General features: G+C 35.2%; 1 protein-coding gene across 18 annotated transcripts in view; it reads right to left on the reverse strand.

Moving 5' to 3' along the window:
• SUPT20H (SPT20 homolog, SAGA complex component) overlaps positions 1–24,953 on the reverse strand; it is a 43,069-nt gene that overhangs the window by 17,154 nt on the left and 962 nt on the right. For 8 of the 18 annotated variants that reach the window (XM_047723191.1, XM_047723193.1, XM_047723192.1 and 5 more), the window contains exons 2-16: positions 23,321–23,417; positions 20,191–20,226; positions 19,510–19,568; positions 19,190–19,256; positions 15,244–15,373; positions 14,136–14,239; positions 11,091–11,207; positions 10,810–10,863; positions 7,624–7,763; positions 5,498–5,654; positions 5,347–5,403; positions 2,836–2,907; positions 2,059–2,216; positions 913–939; positions 322–354 (exon numbers count right to left, since the gene is read on the reverse strand). In XM_047723191.1, coding sequence (XP_047579147.1) covers positions 322–354; positions 913–939; positions 2,059–2,216; positions 2,836–2,907; positions 5,347–5,403; positions 5,498–5,654; positions 7,624–7,763; positions 10,810–10,863; positions 11,091–11,207; positions 14,136–14,239; positions 15,244–15,373; positions 19,190–19,256; positions 19,510–19,568; positions 20,191–20,226; positions 23,321–23,323 — 1,214 coding nt within the window. In that variant the 5' untranslated portion in view covers positions 23,324–23,417. The remainder of the gene's footprint in view (positions 1–321; positions 355–912; positions 940–2,058; positions 2,217–2,835; positions 2,908–5,346; positions 5,404–5,497; positions 5,655–7,623; positions 7,764–10,809; positions 10,864–11,090; positions 11,208–14,135; positions 14,240–15,243; positions 15,374–19,189; positions 19,257–19,509; positions 19,569–20,190; positions 20,227–23,320; positions 23,418–24,953) is intronic. The other 10 variants (XM_047723208.1, XM_047723206.1, XM_047723204.1 and 7 more) reach the window with 4 other exon arrangements.

Consider the following 24,953-nt stretch of genomic DNA (forward strand, 5'->3'; position numbering starts at 1 on the left):
TTTTAATACAGAAATTACAGGGATTATTTAACCAAGAAGCAGCCGAAGAAATTACCCACTGACTTTCACTTACATTCTGATTAAAGTACTACTTAGAGATTGTCTTCCTTAGCTACCATAGATGTATCTATGCTTTCTTATTTAAAATACACTGTATTTTAAACATTATTCTTGTGTTATATTCTCAAATCTATAAAAAACACTAGTAATATTTAAAGTATAACTAAAATCAAAGTTTTGACTCTTAGTGGAGTTCTATCCTATAAAAGTGAAGTTTTACATATTCATCCCGATTAAAGATAAAAACACAAGTATTTTTACCTCTCAGCATCAGTCTTTGATCCAATAATAAACCTGAAATATTTAAAAGAGAGGAAAGTATTATGTTAAGAGTTGTCTTAGGGAGTGCTGGGATTACTTTTGAAGGCTTCCGTATTTTAGTGACTGCAGTTTTATAAAACGAGTCAAACTACAGAGATATTATAAAAAAACTTTTAAAAATACATTTAAACTTACGAAGCAGTGACCAAGTTTTGCATGCATTATAAAATATCCTGTGAATAATTTGGCTGATTTAATTTAAGGGAGATGTATTTTGGCATAAAACTTACGTATCAAAACAAAATCTGAGCTCAGAGTTACCAAGTGCTATATATCCTTACAAGTGTCTGCCCTACAGCAAAACTCACTGAACTACTGTGTGCAAGGCCTTTGGCCTTCCTCTCACTTTAACCTTTGATTTTTGAAGTCATTAATAATGTCTACAGAGTAGATCTTAGAATATATTTTAGACAAGGAAGGTAGTTTATTGCCAATTCAATAAAATGGCTTTACCAAGTCTTTTTAAAGAATTTGACATTTATATGATTTCTTAACAGATTAAAATAGTGAATTTGTTTATTTTTTAATTACCAATTTGAATGATCATCTGTGGAGGAGCTGAAATATAAAATGTAAAAAAAGAAAAAACTTGGTTAATGCAGCTCAAACTTTAACTTCAAAGTTATTAACTCAAGTAATTTATGAATATGGAAGAATGACTGGAAGTAACAAAACATGCAGCATTTTTGCAGCAAGTCCCTGATGTAAAGGCAAAAAATTCAATTCTCTTCTTGTTAGATCTAATCAGTTGGCTTTTGAACTGGTTTTTTGTTTTTTTTTTTTAATGAGAAAAAAACCATATATTATCTTATGTTTGAGAAAGGTTCATAATTTAAAATAACCAACATACGTCTTAAGGGGAAGATTTTTAAAGACACAGGTAAAACATCTGATCTATGTAGTATTCAACAATAGAAACTGCTAATGTGAAAAAATTACCTAATGATTCTTTGACTAAAACTATTTCTTTTCATTGACTTTTACTTAGATATTGGTGAGGCTGGTCTTTAAAAATCCATTTCTACTATTGTTTCATTTAGTATCATGTTAAGGAAAGACTTTATAAAAAATTTAACATAGTCCTGGCCCCTGCTTTTTTTGTTGAGCTCCTCTTTGTAGTTTCTTCTTTTTGAAACAGCCATCAACTTGATTGAAGAACAAAATAAATAATCAAACAATAAAAACAAAACTAAATACTGTTACCTTATAGTAACTTATAGTCTGTAAGTTTTAGAAGATCAAATATGTGTATATGTGTATTTTCTTTTAGAGCCAATAACTATATTATGCACTGAGTCTTTGTTCTTAAATGCAGTGCTATAATACCAAGCACTTTTAACAGCTTCATTTATAGTATACTTGCTATCTCAGAAACACCTCAAGTTCCTGCTCACAGGTTGAAGTCAAAAGTGTCAACACATAAATATAACAAAAGGGATATATCCTTCAAAACAGGTAGGAAAATAATTATACCTTAGGTTTTTAAAAAGATTATTTTAACTCCTGGACAACATGGTAACTGTAATTTACTTTTGTCTGCTGACAAATCTAATTAGAGTCCTTAAATAACAAATGAATCCCCAAAGGGAAATTTTTATTTATTAATGGTTCATCAGTAGCTGCTGGATAAATTCGGATGCGTAATTTTGTCAATTACATGTGTTTAACAGAACTCACTGGGATGGAGACATCTGGCTGTCATTTTCTTCATCATCTTTACATGGCTGTATTTTACCATAGTATAGTGGATCACCAAGTGACTGCAAAATGGTCAGCTTTGTTTTCTGATACTGATTACCAGCTTCACATTCAAATACATAATCATCTTTTACATCCTGTAAAAGAACATTCCAGATAAATATCTTCTTCAGTAAATAATCAGTTAACAAACGGCACACTAACTTGCTTCTGGCAACAGAAGACACATTACATTTTGACTACAGACCTGTTTAAGACCATCAAAGAGAATAAAGCCCAGGATTCTTTTCTATATAGCAGTGTAAGAATGAGGGTCAAATGAGGTAGTTAACCAAGCCCAAGTGAAATGTGGCAAAATTGGATATACTGGACATATGAATATAAATGCTAAATATTAAAGGGGTAAAACTTTTGAAGACAGATCTACTTCTATTTATCACATACAAGAAATATTACTGCACTTAGGGAAAACATATATAACATTTCAAATCATCTTTAGAATAACTTACTAATTAGAAAAAGAAAACCAATCAGAACCACCAATATGCAACTGAAACAGAAGTAAAAATTCAGTTATATATTACGAATGCCCTAAACCATATTTTATGAAAAACAAAACAACTGTTCTTTAATTCACTAAACCCCCAGGATATCCTTTAAATTAAAAAAAAAAAAAATCCTAAAAGTAAAGTCACTTTATGTTTAATAAATTCAGAAACAGTCTCATCAGAAAGAAGACTGCAAGGATGGACTTACATGGGCTGGCCAGACTGTTGGTTGTGAGTCATCAGATTTGATGGACTTTTCCACTTTAGCATATTTCTCTACCTAAGCAATCAAGAGACAGCAGATGTAATGGAATCAGTACTGTGACCAAAAAGAAAAGCCCAAGTAACTCAACAATACAGCTTCAAGCACAAAAATTCTCAAATTGCTAAAATCACCGACTATGCTTAATATAAGTCTCCTGATACAATCATCTGACCAATTGGTTTTAAAAACAAAATTAGAATCCCTTTTGTCATTAAATAGGTTAATAAACAGCTGGTTTTTTTTTTTTAACAGCTGTTTTTTTTGACAGTGCCCCTTCTTTTTATCCCATAACTTGATACTACATTTGTCCTTTGGGACAGTTTGAATATCATAGACATCATCAGGACCAAAATCATCTCCTTTGGCTGGGTTTTTAAACCACTTATTTATTTATTTATTTGTTTGTTTATTTGGTGGGGGGGAGAAGAGGGAGAAGCTGGCTCCCCACAGAGCTAGGAGCCTGATGTGGAGCTCAATCCCAAGATCCCAGGATCATGATTGGAGCTGAAGGCAGATGCTTCACCAACCGAGCCACCCTGACGCTCCCTATGGCTGGGTTTTAGTGGAACAAAAGTTCTCTTGTGACAGGTGGGACAAAACTGGTACTGGGGTCCACAGCCTACATTTGAGAAACAAAATGCTAATACAAAGTTTCTCAGTCTGAGTCGATCAGAAGAATCTAGAATGCCAGGTACATGTAGAGAAAACTGGAAAAAGACTAGGTAAGTTATATTAAAGTTGATAAAATTTTTATGAATCTTTTCAATTTTCTTTTTTTTTTTTTTAAGATTTTATTTACTTATTTGACAGAGAGAGATCACAAGCAGGCAGAGAGAGAGGAGGAAGCAGGCTCCCTGCTGAACAGAGAGCCCGATGCGGGGCTCGATCCCAGGACTCTGAGATCATGACCTGAGCCAAAGGCAGCGGCTTAACCCACTGAGCCACCCAGGTGCCCCTCTTTTCCATTTTCTAATCAGACATGGATTATATATTTTGTATTATCTCCTACCAGCCTGTGTGAATCAAGTATTCTCATCTTCCTGGTAACCATGACCTTAAGATAAATCACGCTCACCTGGGAACTGGGTAAAAATTCAGATTTCCATGTCTTTTCCCTGGAGAGCTGACTAAATTAGAAGGTCTGAAGTGGGACGTGAAATCTACATTTACCTGGTATTCTAGATTCTTCTTCTGATATACTCAGACTGAGAAACTTTATATTAGCATTTTGCTACTGATATATAGGCTGTGGACCCCAGCACCATGCAACCTGAGAACCTGGAAAATTTATAGCATCTCAGGTTCTAGCTCAGACTTGCTGAATTAGAACTTCTGCATTTTAACAAGCGAGCCAAAGTAATTAGGATACACATTAAAGTTTGAGAAGCACTGCTTTAGATACCCAGTCACCATCCAAAGCTAAATCTCACCCTTTGATATTTACACTAGTATCTCTTCTCAAGCTGCATTCCTCTGGAAACATGTAAGTTATCAAAAAATAATGTGGCTTATACTCCCTTTTAGTCATATATATAGTGTACTTCTGAAGGGTTTGGTTTTGTGCTTTTCAGAAACTTTTAATCTCAGAAAATAAGAATAGTACATGTGCTAGCCTAGTACATGTGCTAGCCCATGTGCTAGCTATCCAAGGATGCAGAAGAAAAGCAAACATCTGTTAAAATAACCAATTATAAAAACTTGAGTGAAAAACAGAAAGGAACACAGGAAAAATAGCAAAGTAAAAGAAATATGGGACAAATCATCAAACTATCTCTTTTATTTATTTATTTATTTATTTAAAAGATTTTTATTTATTTATTTGACAGACAGAGATCAGTAGTAGGCAGAGAGGCAGGCGGGGGGTTGGGGGGGGGGGATGCAGGCTCCCTGCTGAGCAGAGAGCCCGATGCAGGGCTCAATCCCAGGACCCTGGGATCATGACCTGAGCTGAAGGCAGAGGCTTTAACCCACTGAGCCACCCAGGCATCCCCTCTTTTATGTTTTTGATTATTTATATCTCATGAATATTATGGATGAGCAGAAAACAAAATATGAAGTTCCTAATTCTGTCCACTGCTCCACTATTGTGAATTTTTACATTTAACTAATTGGAGAAAAGAAGAATTACCAGGAAATTATAATGATGTATTATGAAAAAAAGAACACGTTCTATACATATTATGTAATAATGTACCATCTTTTTCCATTTCAAAATTCTTTTATTGTTCCTAAACACAGACCTTTTATAGCAATACACAGAGGTATTAAAGTGTTGTAATTTTATACAAGTTAATGTGAAAGAATATTCTAAAATATTTTAAAAATGAGCAGTTGATTTTAAAAAAATTACTGTTTTTAAAACAAGTGAGTCTTTGTTTTCCCTGAATATAAGCTGCTATTAGTTAAATTTAGGAACTTTGTACGAAAATAAGTGCAATTCATGAACTGACTTACATCCACTTCAGAAGGTATGGCCAAATTACAGGGACTTCGCTTCCACATATCTACACACTGAAAATTAAAAACAGTATTAATATGCTGAAAATTCAAAATGAGCTAAGTTTTTGGCATAATAATAAGCTTCATTTAAAAAACACATACTTACATTTCCTGCTTTAGATATCTTGAGGTCATAATGTTGACCTGCTTTTCTTTCCTTCCTTTTTTGTAAGAAATCAAGTAATTTTAGCTGTGGAGGAGGTGGGCAATGAGACAGATCCTGTTGCCGATTCAGAGAGGACCTGGAATACCTCTTGAAACACCTGAAATATTAAGAGAGTGAACTAAACAAAAGAAACTCAGAATAAATCTTGATTCAGTCAGTAAACATTATATATGTCAATCACAAATATCTGTAGAACACTACCACTTGCCAAGCAAAGTCCCAGGGACTGATAAAACAAAAATGAACAAGACAAACAAAATTCCTGTTACTTGGAGCTGACAATCCAGAAGGGAAAACAGCCATTCACAAGTAAACAGGTAAGATCATTTCAAAGAGCACTGAAAAAACAAAACAAAAGAAAACAGGGTACTGTGGTAAGTCAGTGATAGGGCAGAATTAGGTAAAAGGAAGGAAGGACTGGACTCTGAAGAAATGCTGTGTGAGCTGAGCTATGAATGGCATGAAAGAAGTGGCTATGAGATCAGGGAGGGTGTGCCTGGGTGCTCAAGTGGTTGGGCAAATGCCTTTGGCTTGGGTCATGATCTCAGGGTCGTAGGATCAAGCCCCAAGTTGGGCTTCCTGCTTGGTGAGGAATCTGCTTTTTCCTCTCCCTCTGCCCCCTACCCCTCATGCTCTCTCAAATAAATAAATAAAATCTTAAAAAAAAAAAAAAAGAGAGAGAGAGAGAAAAGAAAGATCAGGGAATGAATATTTGAAGCACAGAGAAGAATTTAAAATTAAGAATTAAAAACTTAAATTTGTTTTTAGAAACAGAAAATAGGTGTGATTAGAGCACGAGGGTCCACATAATACATGAGGTCAGAGAGTAAGAAAGGAGCCTTACAGATTAATGGTAATGTGTCTAGATTTAATGTAAAATACAAGGGGGAAGCCCTTAGGGAAATTTAAGCAAGTAGTGGCATATAGTCTCCTTTGACGTTTTTAAAAGATTTTTCCAGTTTGCTTACGTGGCAAATAGATCAAAAGGGAGCAAACACAGTAGCAGGAAGATCAAACAGGAATTTACAAAAGAAGTCAAGATGAAGAGGATGCTGACTTTAACAATGATTTAGCAGTGGGCATGGAGATGTGGAGAGATACAAAGAGATTTTACAGGGCTGCTGACAGATCTTATATGAACTTACTTCACTATTTCCGAAACTGTACCTTTTACCCAGCATATACTGTTTACATAGTAAATTAAGGAATTTAGAAAAATGGATAGGTTTTTGAACTCCTCTAAACTTGACGATTATCCAAAGTGGGCCATTAAAACAATTATGTCAAAAGTACTTAATGATGAACCAACTATAACTGTAGTCCAAGTTAATATTAAGCAAAAGAGAGAGCAAAAACATTTAAAGACGACTTCCCATGTTATAAAAAGGCATCTGGTTATAAACTGACTTGTCAGACTGTGATATTTTATCAGATTTCAAAAATAAACTACAAATTGTTTCTTTAAAAGCAGTATTAACAAAACAAACATGTTATTGGTTATTAGTAATTAATCAGGAATTATTCTTTTTGTTTATTCTTGTCTCTTCTCAGTCTCTTTTTAGTAAACAGACTCTAAACTTTAGGAAGTTTCTTCTTTCACAAAATGCAGAGAATGCACCACTTATATAAATATATATAAATTTATATATATTTATATATAAATTTATATTTATATATAAATATAAAGTACAGTATTAAAAATCTACAATACACAAATAAAGTAATATAAGGCCATTTAAATCCTCTTTTTTTCCAGATTATTTATTTATTTATTTGACAGAGATCACAAGTAGGCAGAGAGGCAGGCAGAGAGAGAAGGGGGGAAGTAGGCTCCCTGCCGAGCAGAGAGCCTGATGTGGGGCTTGATCCCAGGACTCTGGGATCATGACCTGAGCAGAAGACAGAGGCTTAACCCACTGAGACCTAAACCAGGTGCCCCTAAAATCCCGTTCTTAAAAAGTCAGAGCACTTTTATACTTTGGAAGGGAAAGATACCATAAATAGCAAAATTTAAAGCTACTTGCCTAGGAACATCTTTTGATTTACCTATCTACAAAGGCAATTACCGTTTCATTGGGCGTGTGTTCATCTTTTGCTTGTTATAAAGGAGTCTGTTTGCAGTGCAGGTTACTGCTATAGAAGGATCAAGACACAGTGGTTCAGCTGTAGCTAGGATCAGTTGGCTCTCAAGCAAAAGTTTATCTTCCTAAAATGTATAAGAGCACATGTCGGTAACAGATTTAAGTTTTTCAAATCACACTTATCTCTTAATCTAGAAATATTCCTTGGAACTGTTACATACTAACATAAAACACAGTATTTCAAGTTCCAACCTTTTTGTAAAGGTCAAAAACTTGACAGCATAATGAAAGTATTAATGGAAATTCAGTTATCTAACAGTGTTCAAATGGTCAAGTTGTAAGAGTGCCTATTCATTAATCCATTAATGAATTCATTAATTCAACAAATATTTGCCAATCACTTACTATGTGTTAGGCCCTGTTCTAAGAGCTGAGGATTAAGTAGTGAACAAAAGAGATAAAATCATCTGCTTCCACAAAGCTTACAAAATGTTGGATCATAGCACTTTCAATAACACAGAGATTGACAGTCCCATTCTATACTCAACTCAACTTCATTACAAAACTAAAAATGATCACACTAATACTGTGTAAGCTCTATATACCCAATTCCAAAGTGTACACAGGCGTTTTACTGATATTACATAAGGAATACTGCATTCCTTTATTTTTTTTTGAATTACTGAAATATTTTAATAGCAACAATTAAATTTTTTTACAGTCAAGTGAGTCAATACTATTGCTGAGTAAGATTTTTTGCAAACAAACACTGCTTCTTTCAATACTTCAACTTTCTATCATGGGTATTTTCAAACATACATAAAAGCAGAAGTGTGGTGACCCCATGTACCAACACTTAATTTCATTTAATAACTCCCTCTGTAACTTATGTTTTTGTTTTGCTAGAGTATATTAAAATAATCTATTACAGCATGCATTGCTAACTGATAAGGAGTTCTAACATTCAGTCTGGCTTTAAATTTTCCATTATCTCAAGAGTGTAGTTTTAGTTGGTTTGTTTGAATTTGAACTCAAACAAGGCCTACAGTATCTGGTTTCTATCTGTTTTAAACTCCTTTTTTAAATTCTATAATGTGATCACCTTCTTCTCTCAACTTTTTTCCCCTTTTCTCAAGCAATTAATCGGTTTCTTGCATTTGAGCAACTACTTCCTTGTGGACTTTAACTGGATCTGACTAGTTGCTTCCTCACTGTGTCGTTTAATAATCTTTTTTATTTCCTGAATTTCTTGTAAACTGTTACATCTAGAAGCTTAATTTAATTCCGGTTCTGTTTTTTTAGATGAGAATTCTTTACTGGTACTACTGTGTACTGCGCACTGCGTACTTTTTCTTGCATCACACCAGGAGGAACACAATGTCCGGGTGTTCCATTTTTACATCAGTGGGGTTGGTCAAATCTCTGTATTTTAAATATTCCTATGAACCTATGATCTAATGGTTTTTATACCTAAGAATTACAGTTGTCTAGATTAATTCATTAAGACTTCCAAAATTGACATTTGAAAAAAAAAAAACCCATCATTTCTTTTGTACCTATTAGCTGGAATTATTCCTATATATGTGCTAAGTAGCTGGAAGCGCACCTTTCAATTCTGTTAAGATTACCCATCAGGCAGGAATGCTATGGAGCCTACATCAACATTTAATGGTAAGAGAATATGCCTACTTTGGTAAAATTTAAAGGAAATTAAGTTGAGATGCTATTAGTATCTGTAATACGTGAAATCACAACTAAAAATTTCTGCTATTTGGAATCATTACTTACAAAAGCACCATTTATATGCACCTCACCCAAAGAAATTCACATTCTCACCAATATCAGAAATGTTAAATGGTTTTCTACACGCTAAATTGTCTTCTATAAATTCTAAACTGTCTAAATGCCTAAATGTCTTCTATAGTTCCTGATTCTTACTGGAACTTTCTTAAATAAATTATTGAAAACAATTGAAACAATTATTGAAACATCTGAATGTGCTATACTCTGAAAAAGTTAACTCTAAGTCCATGTTCTTATGAAAGAAAATTAAGAAAATAAACTGCTGTATAAAGATACAGGTGGCAATTTTCAAAAAATGCAGGTATTTTTCAAAGACAGAAACTACACATCTGTTTATAAGAAATATCCTCTACCAACAATTACTTTGTACCAGGATAATTGTTTGTTCTCCCTCTTTTCTACTGAGGTATAACTGACATATTAATTTTCAGGTACACAAGTGATTTGATATTTGTACACACTGCAAAATGGCTATCGCAGTAAGTCCAGTTACCCATAGCAACAAAAAATTTTTTTTCTTGTCATGAGAACTTTTAAGATCTAATTTTTCTGAAGAATATTCCCCTATTTACCATTTGGCTATCTAACATACAGTTCACACAGAAAAAGCAGAATAAAATGTTACGATCTCTCCCTTTATTCATCAACATTCAGAATAAGAAACTGACACCCTAATAACCTCTTATGGTGACCAATGAGGGGTTTTTTTTTTTTTTTTTGTTTTAAATATTCTTTCAACAGCTTTTAACCTTGCAGGCAAAAAGATTATAGCCCAAACTGAAACCCAACATTTGACAGTTACTGATGATGGCATCTTATTCATAACTACATCTTGCAGGTAATTTTCATTATCGATATTTTCTTTGGTTTAGTTACTGTTCCTCTCTACAGCAGCAAAGAAGTCCATCCACCCTCTTGTGAGTGGGCACCAAATACATACTGAGCCAGCACCAAACATTTAACTGGCTAGTCTCAAGGTTCTAGTGCTACAACTGGTGTGAACGGCAACAGGACAGGCTAGACGTGCTTTAGAATCCTAGATTATAGAAAACCAGTATCTGTCTCGATGGTATAAAAACAAATAATTTTTCTTCTATTTGAGAGGGGATTAAAAAACGAAGTTTCACACATTGGACAGATCAGGTCAGCCTGACCCTGTTTCACCATGGTCCTAAAGCAAATGGGATGGAACTGCTTAGTTCCTTGAGTGATTACTGCATGGACAAAGAGACCCCTGGTTTCTAAAGCTCATAAAGGAATTTCAAAATTTACATTTTAATAAAACTACAAATTAAATATCTTTTGCTTAACTTAATGTTAAGTATTGTTCCTTTATTTTGTCTCTTTGGGATTTAAAAACAAACTAACCTGGGTCCATTTATGATTATCACTTGTTATTGAATGTACATCACAGACCAAAGTCTACAAAAAATAAAAACAAAAAAAAATATTAATATAAAGACATGCAAACATATGAAGATATTTCATGAATAAAACTCTAAATAAAACCTAACATTCTTTTATTTTTTAAGATTTTATTTTTAAGTAATCTCTACTCCCAACCTGAACTTTTAACTCTGAGATCAAGAGTCACCCACTCCGCCAGCTGAGCCAGTCAGGAGCCCCTAAAATATTTAAACATTCCTTACCTGCATCGTTGGCCGTAAGAGAATATGCCTACTTTGGTAACCAGGAGACTTCATATTACTGGACTGCCTATAGTCACGTATTTCTGCTATGACACATCCACAATGAAAAATATTAACCTGTTTTGAGTGAAAATATTTAAGTAAATGTCATTTTTTTTTAAAAGTCTACATAAGTGTGCTTACATTCAATGTTTCAGGTTCTTTATATATTTATGCAATACTTCTGGTCACTCACAGAATCTTAAGTGGCCTTCCTTACTGGTGGATTTACCACTATATAAACTTTTCTAAGGAATTATTTTATGTTCATCACTATGACTCAAGAAGTTTAAAATCATTTAATGAATTCTAATTATAGATTGAGTTCTGGCATTTCTATACTTCAGTGTAACAAATCACTGGAGATGCTGTCTTGATGCTTACTGGCTCACAGCTATACTTTGCTAACTTCGTCATTTTTCTAAAGTCCATCTATGTTCTAAATTGTCAATCATCTCTGCCAGAGTTTCAGTTTCTGGAAATAACTACTATTTGCTCTGCTAAGACTTCCAGAAATATGACTGTCTTTATTAATAAAAGAAAGAAAGCTAACTATGAATTCAAATAATAATTTTCGGCTAAACATACTGTTTTCTAGTCCAAAAGTAAGAACCTTTATCACTCAAGTCTTGCTAATCACAACCTGACATAGGCACTTACAGTATTATGTTTTTTTACCCTTTCAGAACTTTTACTGGGATTTTCTTTGCTATGAGTTCTTACTATGCTCATTCTTTTCAGCAAGTATTTATTGAGCCATGACAATATGAACTATATGCCAGGCACTATCCAAGAAGCTTCACAGATACAGCAGTGGTGGGACAATTATTTACTCTTAGTGTGGGAATACAGGCAATAAACATGTACAGAAATAAACAAGATAATCTTAGGTAGTGACGAATGCTAGAAAGGAGATAAACTAGGGAGAAGCGAATTTAGATTGTGTGTTCAGATAAAAACCTCTCTGAGGAAGTGACTTTTCAGGTGAGGCCTGACTCACAAAAGGGCCAGACATATGCACAGATCATTCCACACACAAGGAAGAACAGATGAAAGGTCTTAAGATAGGAATACGGTGGGTGTGTTTTGGTATGTAAAGAACAATGGATGGCTACAGTGTAATGAGTAGGGATGAGAATCAGGAGAGGAAGCCAAGGAGGCAGGGGTTTTGTACAGTGAGAGGACACTGAAAATTTTAAGCTGGGAACTTTTTTTTCCTTTTTTTTTTTTTTTTTTGGTTTTGTAAGCTTAATCTAACTGTCTGTGGAGAACTGATTTCTGTTTTAGAATGAAAGCAGAAAGTTCAGGAAGGTAACTATAGCAGATCATGACCACATATACTTTGAAGGTACAAGTGACATTTGCTGATGGACTGATTGTGAAAGGGGAAAGCAGGGTCACGGATTACGAAAACTAAAACTGGTCTGAGAGGTAGAAAATAAAAAGTACTGTTCTCATCATGTGAAGTTTGAGGAACCTATTATATATCCTAGTAAATGTAAGTTTGGAGCTTAATGGACTAGTCATGGAGAGATAAGCAAGGGAATAAATGTCATTTTAAAACTCATGACACTGGTTGAGATCATTGAGCAACAGACTGTTACTAAAGAATAGAAGGCATAGGATTGAATCTTGAAACCATCACACATTTATGAAGGGAAAAAAGATGACAGTTAAGAAGACAGAAGGAATAGAGAGAAAAGAAAAACCAGAATGCAATGTTTCAGAAGCCAAAAGAAGAGCGTGCCAAGGAGGAAGCAGTCATTTGCACCCAATTTTGTTGAGAACAATTAAGATGAGAACAGAAGGGATGCCTGGGTGCCTCAGTGAGTTAAGTGGCTGCTTTCGGCTCAGGTTATGATCTCAGGGTCCTGGGATCAAGTCCTACACCAGGCTCCCTGCTCAGTAGGGAGTCTGCCTCTCCCTCTGACTGCTGCTCCCCCTGCTTGTGCGCTTGCTCTCTGAAAAATAAATAAAATCTTAAAAAAAAAAAAAAAGATGAGAACAGAAAGTGACCAGTTGATTCAGTGCCTTGGAGATCACTGGTCACCTTGACAAAGCTGCTTCTGTAGAATGGTGATATTAAATGCTGAAAAAGGTAGGCAGAGAAAAGAATGAGATGTGAGAAAAAAGACAGAATGATTACATACAATTTTGCGAATAGCTTTGCTGTCAAGAAAAGCAGAATTATGGAACAGTACCTGGAGAAGGACATGGGTTCAAGGGAGGGTTGTTTTTTTTTTTTAAAGCTGAGATATAGTACAACATACTTGTGCTCTTCATCTAGTAGAAAGGGGGAAAACAGATGATATAAGAGAGGGGTTAAAGCTGCAAATTCCTGAGAAGGAACAGAATCCAGAATACAAGCAGAGGAGATTTCTTAGAACAGAATACTTCATCTATTTTAACAGAAAGGCAGGCAGAAAGTGTGAAAAGAGATGTGGATGCTACTTAACTAGGACTAGGAGAAAACAGAAATTCCAATTAGATAGCTTCTTTATCCTAAATACATAGTATTGCTGGAGTGCAGCCAAGGAGTAAATAGTTTCTCCCATACTCTTGATTGTAGATATAGGGAGATTTCCAACAAATGAACTAACTGTTAGAGCAATTTTAGAAAAATCAACTAAATCTACACATTTCATTACAGCCTAAAGGGTGAGTATCCCACAATAAAATGGGTTGCCATAGAACTATATCTAATGTCTCACTTCATGTTCTCAGCACCATCGAGAACACAATTAAATATTGTTTATAACAAATACCATAGAATTGACAAATCTAATGACATTTATTTATTTATTTATTTATAAGATTTTATTTATTTGACAGAGAGCTAGAGCACGAGAGGGGGAGGTGCAGTAAAGGAATAGGGAGAAGCAGACTACCTGTGCAGGGCTCCATCCCAGGATCCTAAGATTGTGACCTGAGCCAAAGGCAGACACTTAACCAAATGAGTCACCCAGGAGCCTCTCTAATGACATTTTAAAGAGAAAAATTTTGTACCTGAGATTTTTCTAGGAGATCAACCAAAATAGGAGGTAATTCTTCTGCATCCAAGTATTCAAGCAATTCTCCTTCTTCGTAAGGCAGTCGAATGGTCTCAGAATCTTAATATTAAAATACAAAGTTTCTGAAAAATGTTCAAGCTCACTGCAAAGCTTAGGTATATAATTTAAATGAGTTTCCATAAAAAAAAAAAAAAAAGAAAAGAAAAAATCCCAAAGGCTTTCCTAAAGTCCTTCTTTATTTAAGTCTTATAAATGAATCACTTCACATACTACTAAAACACTTGGTAAATTGTATATAATTTTAGGCCAGAAAGGAGAAAACCTCCAACACACTACAAAAACAATCTGCCTAACAACATAATGCAAACCACAGCCAGCAATACAATATTCAGAATATGAGAAAATTCCCACACTGGTAACTGAAAGTCCCTTGAAGACTACTTATCTCTAATCTGAAAATCAGCATGATAACTTGGTACCTCATATGAAAAATGGTCACTTATATACAGAACAAAATTCTGTTACATTTTATAATTAATTATCAACAAAAGAAAAAAAAATCCTTAACTGGATGATTTTCTTGTAGAACCCGTATCATCATCACTGTATCAAATTTCTAGATGTCTCTTTAGTGAAATCTAATAGTGCTTATATTTCAAAACTCTATTTTCAAGACATATTAATAGAAATAAATGTTACTAAGTAAGAAAATTATTCAAAAGGCAGAGAGTCTGCTTTGTTTTCAAGGTTTCAGACTCAGAGTATACTCAAAATACAGAATAAAGACATAAAACACCTTACGCTACCTTAAAATGTAAAAGCAAAAGAAAGAAAACTGTGACAATTATATAAAGGTTAGGTCTTACATAATTTAACTTCAAAGACCTACCTCAATTAGAATTCTTATTCATGAAGGCAATCATATTACACATACTTTCTAACAAAACATTGTAAAAAGGAAAATTTGGGCTCATGCCTTCTTTTATCAAGTCATCACTGATCTGAGGGACAGACCACTTAACAGATTAAAAAACTACTACTGAAAAAGCACATCCCGCCTTGCAGAGGGATTTTTGTGGCTGCAGCTCTCCGAAGGTTCTTACCTGATCCATTTTTTCCCCTGAGCATCAGAGAGTATCCCTCATTTCCTGGGTATAGGTTGACCACTAAACAGGACAATGTCTCTTGCATAACAAGCTTCTCTAACAAATTCACATTTCTTCTTAATTTCTGCTTTAAAAAGAGGCAGAGCTCATGAAAATAATCTGGCATAACCTTAGCAAAAATACTGATTTTTTTAAAGATTTTATTTATTTATTTGACAGAGAGAGATCACAAATAGGCAGAGAGGCAGGAAGAGAGAGAGAAGTGGGGAAGCAGACTTCCCGCTTAGCAGAGAGCCTGATGTGGGGCTTGATCCTAGGACCCTGAGATCATGACCTGAGCCGAAGGCAGAGGCTAACCCACTGAGCCACCCAGATGCCCCCAAAATACTGATTCATTCAGACTTGAATGAAACTTTCAGTATTCCTTCCACATTATGATCCTGAATATATGGGGAAGATTCACAAACAATACAGCCACCAAATACAAGACACAACTATGTAAATTCAATTTTGGTCTTCTACTATGTTTTATACAAATGAGTTCATACCACAAAGAAAAAAGTGATCTATAAAAAAACAAAAATGCTCATATATAAAATACATGTATTTACATACAAGTAGAATAAAACAAAAATATTTAAATGAGTAAAATGTAAAACCATTAAGGGCAAATACATAAAACACAGATGTCATATACATAGTTTAAGTATAAGTCTACATATAAAGAATTAGGGGTATTAGCTTTGATTATACTCTTACCAGTATCCCCTTTTTAAAATATTTTCTGGCATAAATTAGATATAAACAAATTCAAAAACTCTACTTAGTTGTAACGTTAGGCTCAAAGATACCTAGCTGGTAAGAAGTGAGGAATTTAGGCAATTTCCTATAAATTCAATATAACAGCTCTTTAGAAACTTTTCTTTTTAAAGATTTTATTTATTTATTTGAGAAAGGGTATGAGGAAGAAGGCATCAGCAGGGGAAGGGGCAGAGAAAGAGGGAGAAGCAGCCTCTCCTCTGAGCCAGGTGCCTGAGAGGCTCAGTCCCGGGACTCTGGAATCATGTCCTAAGCCAAAGGCAGATGCTTAACTAACTGAGCCACCCAGGCACCCCTAGAAACTATTCTGTGGAAAAAAAAAAAAAAAAAAAGTCATCGGGAAATACAGTACCTAAAAATCCATTACTTTATTTTTTATTTTTATTTTTATTATTATTATTTTTTTAAAGATTTATTTATTTATTTGACAGAGAGAGATCACAAGTAGACGGAGAGGAAGGCAGAGAGAGAGAGAGAGAGAGGGAAGCAGGCTTCTTGCTGAGCAGAGAGCCCGATGTGGGACTCGATCCCAGGACCCTGAGATCATGACCTGAGCCGAAGGCAGCGGCTTAACCCACTGAGCCACCCAGGCGCCCCCCATTACTTTATTTTTTAAATTTTTATTTATTTATTTGACAGAGATCACAAGTAGGCAGAGAGGCAGGCAGAGAGAGAGGAAGGGAAGCAGGCTCCCTGCTGAGCAGAGAGCCTGATGTGGGGACTTGATCCCAGGACCCTGAGATCATGACCTGAGCCGAAGGCAGAGGCTTTAACCCACTGAGTCACGCAGGTGCACCAAAATCCATTATTTTAGAAATGTGTATGTTTTAAAATGAAACCCACATATATAGATATTAGAAATCATATAATCTAATTTTATTTACAAAAAAATTGAGTTAATAGAATAGTTTTACAGGATCTCAAAAAACGAACCCAAGTATTTTGTGTTAAACATGTATATCTACAGTTATATGCAGGGACAAATGATAAATTGATTTACTCTAAGGGTGGAATAAAAACCCTCAGCATCTTGAGAATTTGAAAAAAATGAGCAAATCAACAGTTGAACTATTTAATGAAGAATGAGTAGAGGGGCACACCTGCGTGGTGCAGTTGGTTAAGCAGCTGACTCAGTTTTAGCTCAGGTCATGATCTCAGGGTTCAGAGATCGAGCCCCATGTCAGGCTCCACGCTCAGTGCAGAGTCTGCTTCAGTCTTTCTCCCTCTTCCTTTACACCTTCCCACTGCATGCTCTCTCACTTTCTCCCACCAAAAAAAAAAAAAAAAACAAAGATTAGTAGAGAGAGACTAAATTTTAAAGTAGTTTCAAGGGTAGAGAAAACCTTCTAATTTGATGTAAGGCAGTTAGATAAATTCAAACAGTATTGAGTATCTCTTCAAGACAAGTTGGTTTCTACTTCTGGGGTAAGCAAAAAATCAGAGGTCAGAAAATTTCTTTCTTAAAGGGCTAGATAGTATTTTAGGCTTGTAGGCTATGTATGGTCTGTGTTGCAAATACTTAACTCTATTGTTATACCTTGAACTCAGCCACAGACAGGACATAAATGAATGGCTGCAGCTGGATTCCAACAAAACTTCATTTACAAAAACATGCAGTGGGCTAGATTCATCTGGCAGATAATGGTTGCCAACCCCAATTTAGAATCTTTTTTTTTTTTTTTAAAGATTTTATTTATTTATTTGACAGAGAGAAATCACAAGTAGGCAGAGAGGCAGGCAGAGAGAGAGGAGGAAGCAGGCTCCCTGCTGAGCAGAAAGCCCGATGTGGGGCTCGAACCCAGGACCTGGGATCATGACCTGAGCCGAAGGCAGCGGCTTAACCCACTGAGCCACCCAGGCGCCCCTAGAATCTTTATTTATGTATCCTATCTTAGTTCTGTCCCTCAGGTGATGGATATATTTGCTATATTTATTGATTGTGGCCATAGTTTAATGGATGTACATTATGTCAAAACTTACAAAATATATACTTTAAACATGCGCAATTTATCATACATCATTTATATCTCAACAAAACTTATGAGAAACATACCATAAGATTTATTCAATACTTATTGTTTTCCCTATGTTAAGATCTTAAAAGCTAGATACTATTAGCATTCCACGAATTTTTTGCCTAACAGGTAAAAAGGTATTTTTCTTTTTAAGAGAGAGAGCATAACGGGCAGAGGGAGAGGGAGAATCTTAAGCAGGCTCTATGCCGGGCTCGATCTCACAACTGAGATCATCCCCTGAGTGGAAACCAAGAGTCCAATGCTTATGATTGAGCTACCCAAGCACCCCAAATGGTACTCATTATTAGCATATGTGCTGCCACAGTGAGCACAATGGTATTCATCTTTAAAGACGCTCATAGAGCTTTTTAAGGCTCTTATAACCCAACAATCCAAAAGTTTGTTACATTTTTATTGCCCATATTTTTATACTAAATAAAAATGAGGGCGCCTGGGTGGCTCAGTGGGTTAAGCCGCTGCCTTCGGCTCAGGTCATGATCTCAGGGTCCTGGGATCGAGTCCCGCATCGGGCTCTCTGCTCAGTAGGGAGCCTGCTTCTCTCTGTCTCTCTCTCTGCCTGCCTCTCTGTCTACTTGTGTTATCTCTCTGTCAAATAAATAAATAAATAAATCTTTAAAAAAAAAAATGAATTAACATGGCTCTGAACTAATTTTTGTGACCAAATTAATCTTTTATTATCACACCTGAATTTCCTACACATCCTTACAACAGCTTTAACTTTCCAATACAAATTACCATGAGGAAATAGTGACCTTTTTCCTCCTGTCTTTGGTCTACAAATCACTTTTCAAGGGGTAAAGAAGCAAAAGATAATATTTATGGTGATTTGGCTTCTTTGGGCTACTCAAGGAAATATTTTCTGTTATTCAGCAAACACTGTTCACCTCTCTTACTTAAGCAGGTGATCTCTACCCAGTGCCAGATTAGCCAAGGTTATGGATCAACTGCAGAATTGGCTAGTCTGGCCGGAAAAGATGTTAGTTAACTGACAAAAACATACATCATTACTGCTTCAAATTTAACTCCTTCGAATGTCCCTCTTCCTCTACATTTCAAATGCAATAATAACATAAAAAAATTACACTTACCTTAACCTCAGGCTCTTTTTCACATTCTTCAATATATAAGTCATAAAGTTTTTGAAATACAGATTTTCTAAAATTTAATGAAACAAAATAATGTGACTATAATATTATAATTATCATGAAGTGAATGCTATTCTGAAATTTTCCCTAACTTTTTCCTCAATTTCGCCCACACTGTGGGTGAAGTGGGGTTGAATACAATAGTTAGTATCAACTTTAAAGTACCTGTAACATTTCTAGCACAATGCCTAGAAGGAATGCAATAAATGGTAGCAATCATTATTTCCAATAATCAAAGATATCAATCAATTAGGTATGCATACCTTCCACTAGACAGGTATTTCCTTTTGGGAGGTCTCTGTCGGGCACTTTCAATGACATACTAAAAAAGAAAAGTTTATGAAAACAGCTTGCCTTTTGCTTAGTGCACAAACAGCTCTATTTTAAGAATACTTAAAATGTGTTAAGATCAAAAAGACTAGTCACTCTAGTCCCGATTCATATTAAATTATAGTTTGTAGGAAAAACTACCTAACTTCTAAATTTTATTACAAACAAGTGAAATTTAAACTGCACTAAAATTTAGCACAATATTTCACTGTGATATAAGCAAAATCATATAGTTTCAGAAGTGAGAATTATCCTCAAAATGTTTTATGGTTGTTCAGAACATGCACAGCATACCCAACTGCAAGAACTCTATATATTTTTGAACTATCTTCCCTTCTAACTGAGCAATTATAAAACTTATCAAAACAGGAAAACATAATTTTAGGAATTCTTTGTTCAATAATTTTTATTCTACAACATTATCTAAGAATTCCAAATAAGAGATGAGCCAAACCTCATTCCAAAGCATTTTTATTTATGGCAAAATTATATGCATACTTATCCTAAAATTACATTAATACGCTCCTTTGAAAACCACATACAAAAATCTCTTAAAACTGAGTTTTGTTAATTAAGACAACACTATTTCAATATGTAACTTAGTCACACCTCACCTCAGCACGATCCAAAGCTAGTTCTAAAGCTTGTTGCTGTAAAAAGTAAACAGTGTTTTTGGTATTAGTTATTTTCACAAAAAATAATTTAATATAACACTTCTAAGTTAAATATTTATAAATGTTTTTTCTAAAATATGTCTAAGATATTTTCCTTTATTTTATATCCACCCACCCCACTATATGTTCAATATATATTACAAAGAAAAATCATGTCAGTTTTGGGTACCTGATTATGACAATAAATTATGTAAGAAATGCTAAAACTATTTTCTCTGGCTAGTGTTTATAGAGGCTGATACAAAGCTAAGAGTTGGATACAGAAACTACTGCCATTTTATAAACCTCAAGTTCAACATTCTAAGAGCACTATTCAGGAAAACATATAGCCATCAGGTATGCAATTAAAGTGAAGGAAAGATTAACTCTCCTAATCTGGTAGGGACCCTGGAAATTGGGGGTGTTGTTATATTGGTACCTAACACCAATTCAGAAAACCCTTGTATCTTGGGGAACCTAGGTGGCTCAGTCGTTAAGCGTCTGCCTTCAGCTCAGGTCATGATCCCAGGTCCTGGGATTGAGCCCCTCAGCAGGCTCCCTGCTCACAGAAGCCAGCTTCTCCCTCTACCACTCCCCCTGCTTGTGTTCGCTCTCACACTATGTCTGTCAAATAAATAAAATCTTAAAAAAAAAAAAAAAAGATAATCCTGATATTTTAATGCAGAGAATCTATAATATAAGGTTTCTAGGTCAGTGCATAGTAGAAATGCAATAAATGATAGCTATCATTACCATGTTTCAAAGACTTTAAGATACCACTAACTGTAAGTATGCATCAGTATCCTAGGTTATATTAAGAAACAACTGCAGCCAATTATAAGTGCAAGATGTCCTTAACTGCAGACTCAATTAATTCAGTAATATTAAAATGTAAAAGAAAAATGCATCTAAATTAATGAAATAATAGTTTTACTACTGCACGTAGGGCTTGAGAATATATAATAGATTCCCACTCTTCATCCATTTCGAGACCCTTTTATCAAGGCAAGAGAAGGAAGGTAAAGCTCTGCCTTCCTCACTTGTAAAACTGTCTTCTGTAATGACATCTAAGAATAAGAAATACTAGGTTTTATATTTTTATTTTTTAAAGATTTTATTTATTTGACAGAGAGAGCTCACAAGGCAGAGAGGTAGGCAGATCGGGGGAGGGGGGAGGAGGAGCAGCTTGATGGGGGGCTTGATCCCTGAGATCATGACCCCAGTCAAAGGCAGAGGCTTAACTTACTGAGTCACCCAGGTGCCCCAGAACTAGGTTTTATATAAGCACATTTAACACCAATGATATTTCTTTCTAATTTTGTGGTTTGGGTACCATACAGTGTTACAGTATTTTTCATTCACAGTGATAATCATCTTTAATTTTTAATTCTGTTGAGAGGCAGAGAACTTTCATTTTTTACTAGTAAGGGTCTAAATTTTTGTGTTTTATTTTGTGGAGTCCAGTAATTCTACCTACTAAACTTCATGGGTTAAAAATTAGCACCCACCAAAATCCCAAGAAGGCGGCGGGGGGGGGGATATTGCCAGCCTTTGGAAACCATGGAAAGGTTTAAGTGACCCTGCCACCCTAGTTCTAGGGATGGAGAATTCATATGATGACAAAAACAGCTGGTTTTTTTAGACAGCAATTAAAAAAACAAAAAACAAAAAACGACCCACTCACTTTACCAAACATCTAAAATGTAAAAGTGAAAGAAGGGTGAAATATGCCATCATTTCAAAAAGTTCAGTTAAAATAAATTTATACCAATTTAATTTATGAAAATAATCTTACAAGCAGCAGATTCCTAATAAAATTGGTTCCCAGGATTCAAGATGAGATTCTTGAATATGAACCATTTTCCAGCACAAGACTGTAACTCTAGATATACCCTTTTAACAAATATATAAGGTTCTTTCCATTATTTTGGTCATAAAAATCTTTAAGTTTTTATAAAAAATAATAAACATAATCAAACGTATACTCTAAGACATTTGGCTGTCAGTCTTCTCAAGTAAATGCTTCTGAAATCAAAACTTCCAAAGCTCTAGTGAGATGTGAGTGCTTATGTTTATAAGCATCATTTATTCACAACCTCCTAACACTTGAGAGGGAAGTGATAGCTAATATGGATGTAAAATATAAGTCAAGATCAGCAGTGGGACAGCTCTACTTTTCTCTAACAGGGCAGTGGTGCGTAGGCAAGATCAAAAGAAAGGATAAATGTTTTCAAAGGTTTCTTCAGCACTGTGGTCAGTGTTTAGTTTTTCATTGCTAAATGCTGCTGCTTCTCTCAAACACAATTAAGTGATTCCTTTTCCCCTTCTCTTTAAAATTTTTCATGGCAAAAGGTAAATGCCCAGCCCCAAATATGCTTAATGACTGCAAGTCAGTGAACAGAAATGTGCCATTAGAAGGCTAACATTGATGCTGCTTTAAACGTTATTTGTGGTAAGCAGGTTACATTTGTTTTTAAACTTAAAAAAAAAAAATCTAAATTAAGAGGAACTTTAAATATGAGAAACCTGTGCCCACCCCTTCCCACCCCTCCCCGAAGTCATTCGTATTTATACACATCCTCCTTGCCAGTGATTTAATTGTGGCAGGAGAAGTAAATATTTTTTAATGCTTCACAAACATTAGGACAGACCCACTATTTTTCTCAGTTAGACATAATTATACAACTCGATTGAGAGATGAGTCCCCTATTTCATTTAAAAAAATTTTTTTTTAAAGACTTTACTTATTTATTAGAGAGACAGAGAGAGAACACAAGTAGGCAGAGCAGCAGGCAGAGGGAGAGGGAGAAGCAGGCTCCATGCTGAGCAGGGAGCCCAATGTGGGACTCCATCTCAGGACTCTGGGATCACGACCTGAGCTGAAGGCAGCCGCTTAACTGACTTAGCCACCCAGGTGCCCGAGTCCCCTATTTTCTAGAAAAGATTTTGCAGATGACTGCTAAATAATTTCCCAGATAGGGTAACTTAGGCATACATAAGTATTTCTGTACCTGTAATACAGATATTTTTAAAGAGATAAAGGAAGAGAACACTCTAAAAACAAATAAGATCATAATGAACTCTAGCTTACCATTGTGGTGTAAAATGGAAGTCCAAAAAGAAGAGATAACTTATGTGCATTGATGAAGTGAGTTGAAAACCATGTCTTTAATATCGATCTTACAGTGCTGAAAAAAAAAAACAACAAAACCCCCCACATTAACATAAAGCTATTAAGAGAAATCAGATGATTTTGTTACTAAGGAAACTTACTTGAGAAACAGAAATTTTTTTTTTTTTTTAAGATTTTATTTATTTATTTGACAGAGAGAGATCACAAGCAGGCAGAGAGGCAGGCAGAGAGAGAGGAGGAAGCAGGCTCCCTGCTGAGCAGAGAGCCCGACGCGGGGCTCGATCCCAGGACCCTGAGATCATGACCTGAGCCGAAGGCAGCGGCTTAACCCACTGAGCCACCCAGGCGCCCCGAGAAACAGAAATTTTTGAACACATTTTTGAATAATCAGCAACAATAAAAATCACGTATCACAGTCTTTTCAATTGTTAAAAAGTACAGTTTGAATTTAAAGTACAGTTTTAACTAGGTGGAGTAAAATAAAGTTTGCAAATTAAATCATTACTTGCTTTCTTCACGATATTTAACATCGGGAAAGAAAAGAATAAATGTCTTCAAATGTCTTCAAATTTCTCCTCCTCACCACCACTGCTCCTCACCACCACATTAGGAACAATAACAGTATAATATGGAATTAGAATTAACAATCTACCCACTGCCCTTTGTCACTGTACAGTTCACTTTACAAATCATACACTTCATCACACCTGCTGATCAAAGTTCTCTAAAGATCCCCCAAATATCCCAAGCTCCATTTTGCAGATACAGCTCCAGTCCTTCTAACCTTTCCCCTCCTTCAAGCAAACTGGATACACTGCTGAAGAATCTCATTCCTCTAACACATGGGTTCTCATCCTGGCTGCTCAACAGAATAACCTGGGGAGCTTTAAAAAGTAGTATACTCATGCCCTACCTTTCAGTGATTCTGATTGACTGGTGTGGAGTAGGGCCTAGGGATCAGCATTTTTTTTTAAAATCTCCAGGTGATGCAAAGGCTAATTTTACCTAATTCCCTCTAACTTGTGTGTCTACATACCACTAAGCTATAAAAACCACATTCTCAACTGACAGAAAACAGTATTCTCAATGTGAAACTGATTTTGTTTGTTTTTGGTGAACCCAAAGCTTAGGTTTTGCCAGTTTGGGTTTAAGCAACAAACAAAACCAAAAAATGACAGGCACCATCCAAGTTCCAGGAATAATAATTTAAAAAGGAAGACACTAATCCTACCTTCCAACAGCTCATGGATTTAGTAAGTTCAAGTTAAGGTGAAAATTTCTGATCATTGAATCTAAAAATGAAGATACACCAGGTATAGGCAAAATGTGGTGATTTTAAAATTAGATCTCCTGTCACTAAACTGTGGAGAGGGGTGGGAAGAGGAAAGCATCCCAACTTTAAATTTTTTAATACCATTAACTACGTATACAATTTACAAACCAAGCTCTACGACCGCATATAAGATTCACCAGAACCCTGTGAAAAGACCATTGTCATTATCATCTCCTTTTACAAAATAAGGCACCAAAGTTAAAATTTTTCCCAAGATCACACAACAGACTGGAATTCAGACTCTCTCAATTTTTAATT

The sequence above is a fragment of the Lutra lutra genome, chromosome 3, assembly GCF_902655055.1.
Source record: "Lutra lutra chromosome 3, mLutLut1.2, whole genome shotgun sequence".
Classification (NCBI taxonomy): Eukaryota; Metazoa; Chordata; class Mammalia; order Carnivora; family Mustelidae; genus Lutra; species Lutra lutra.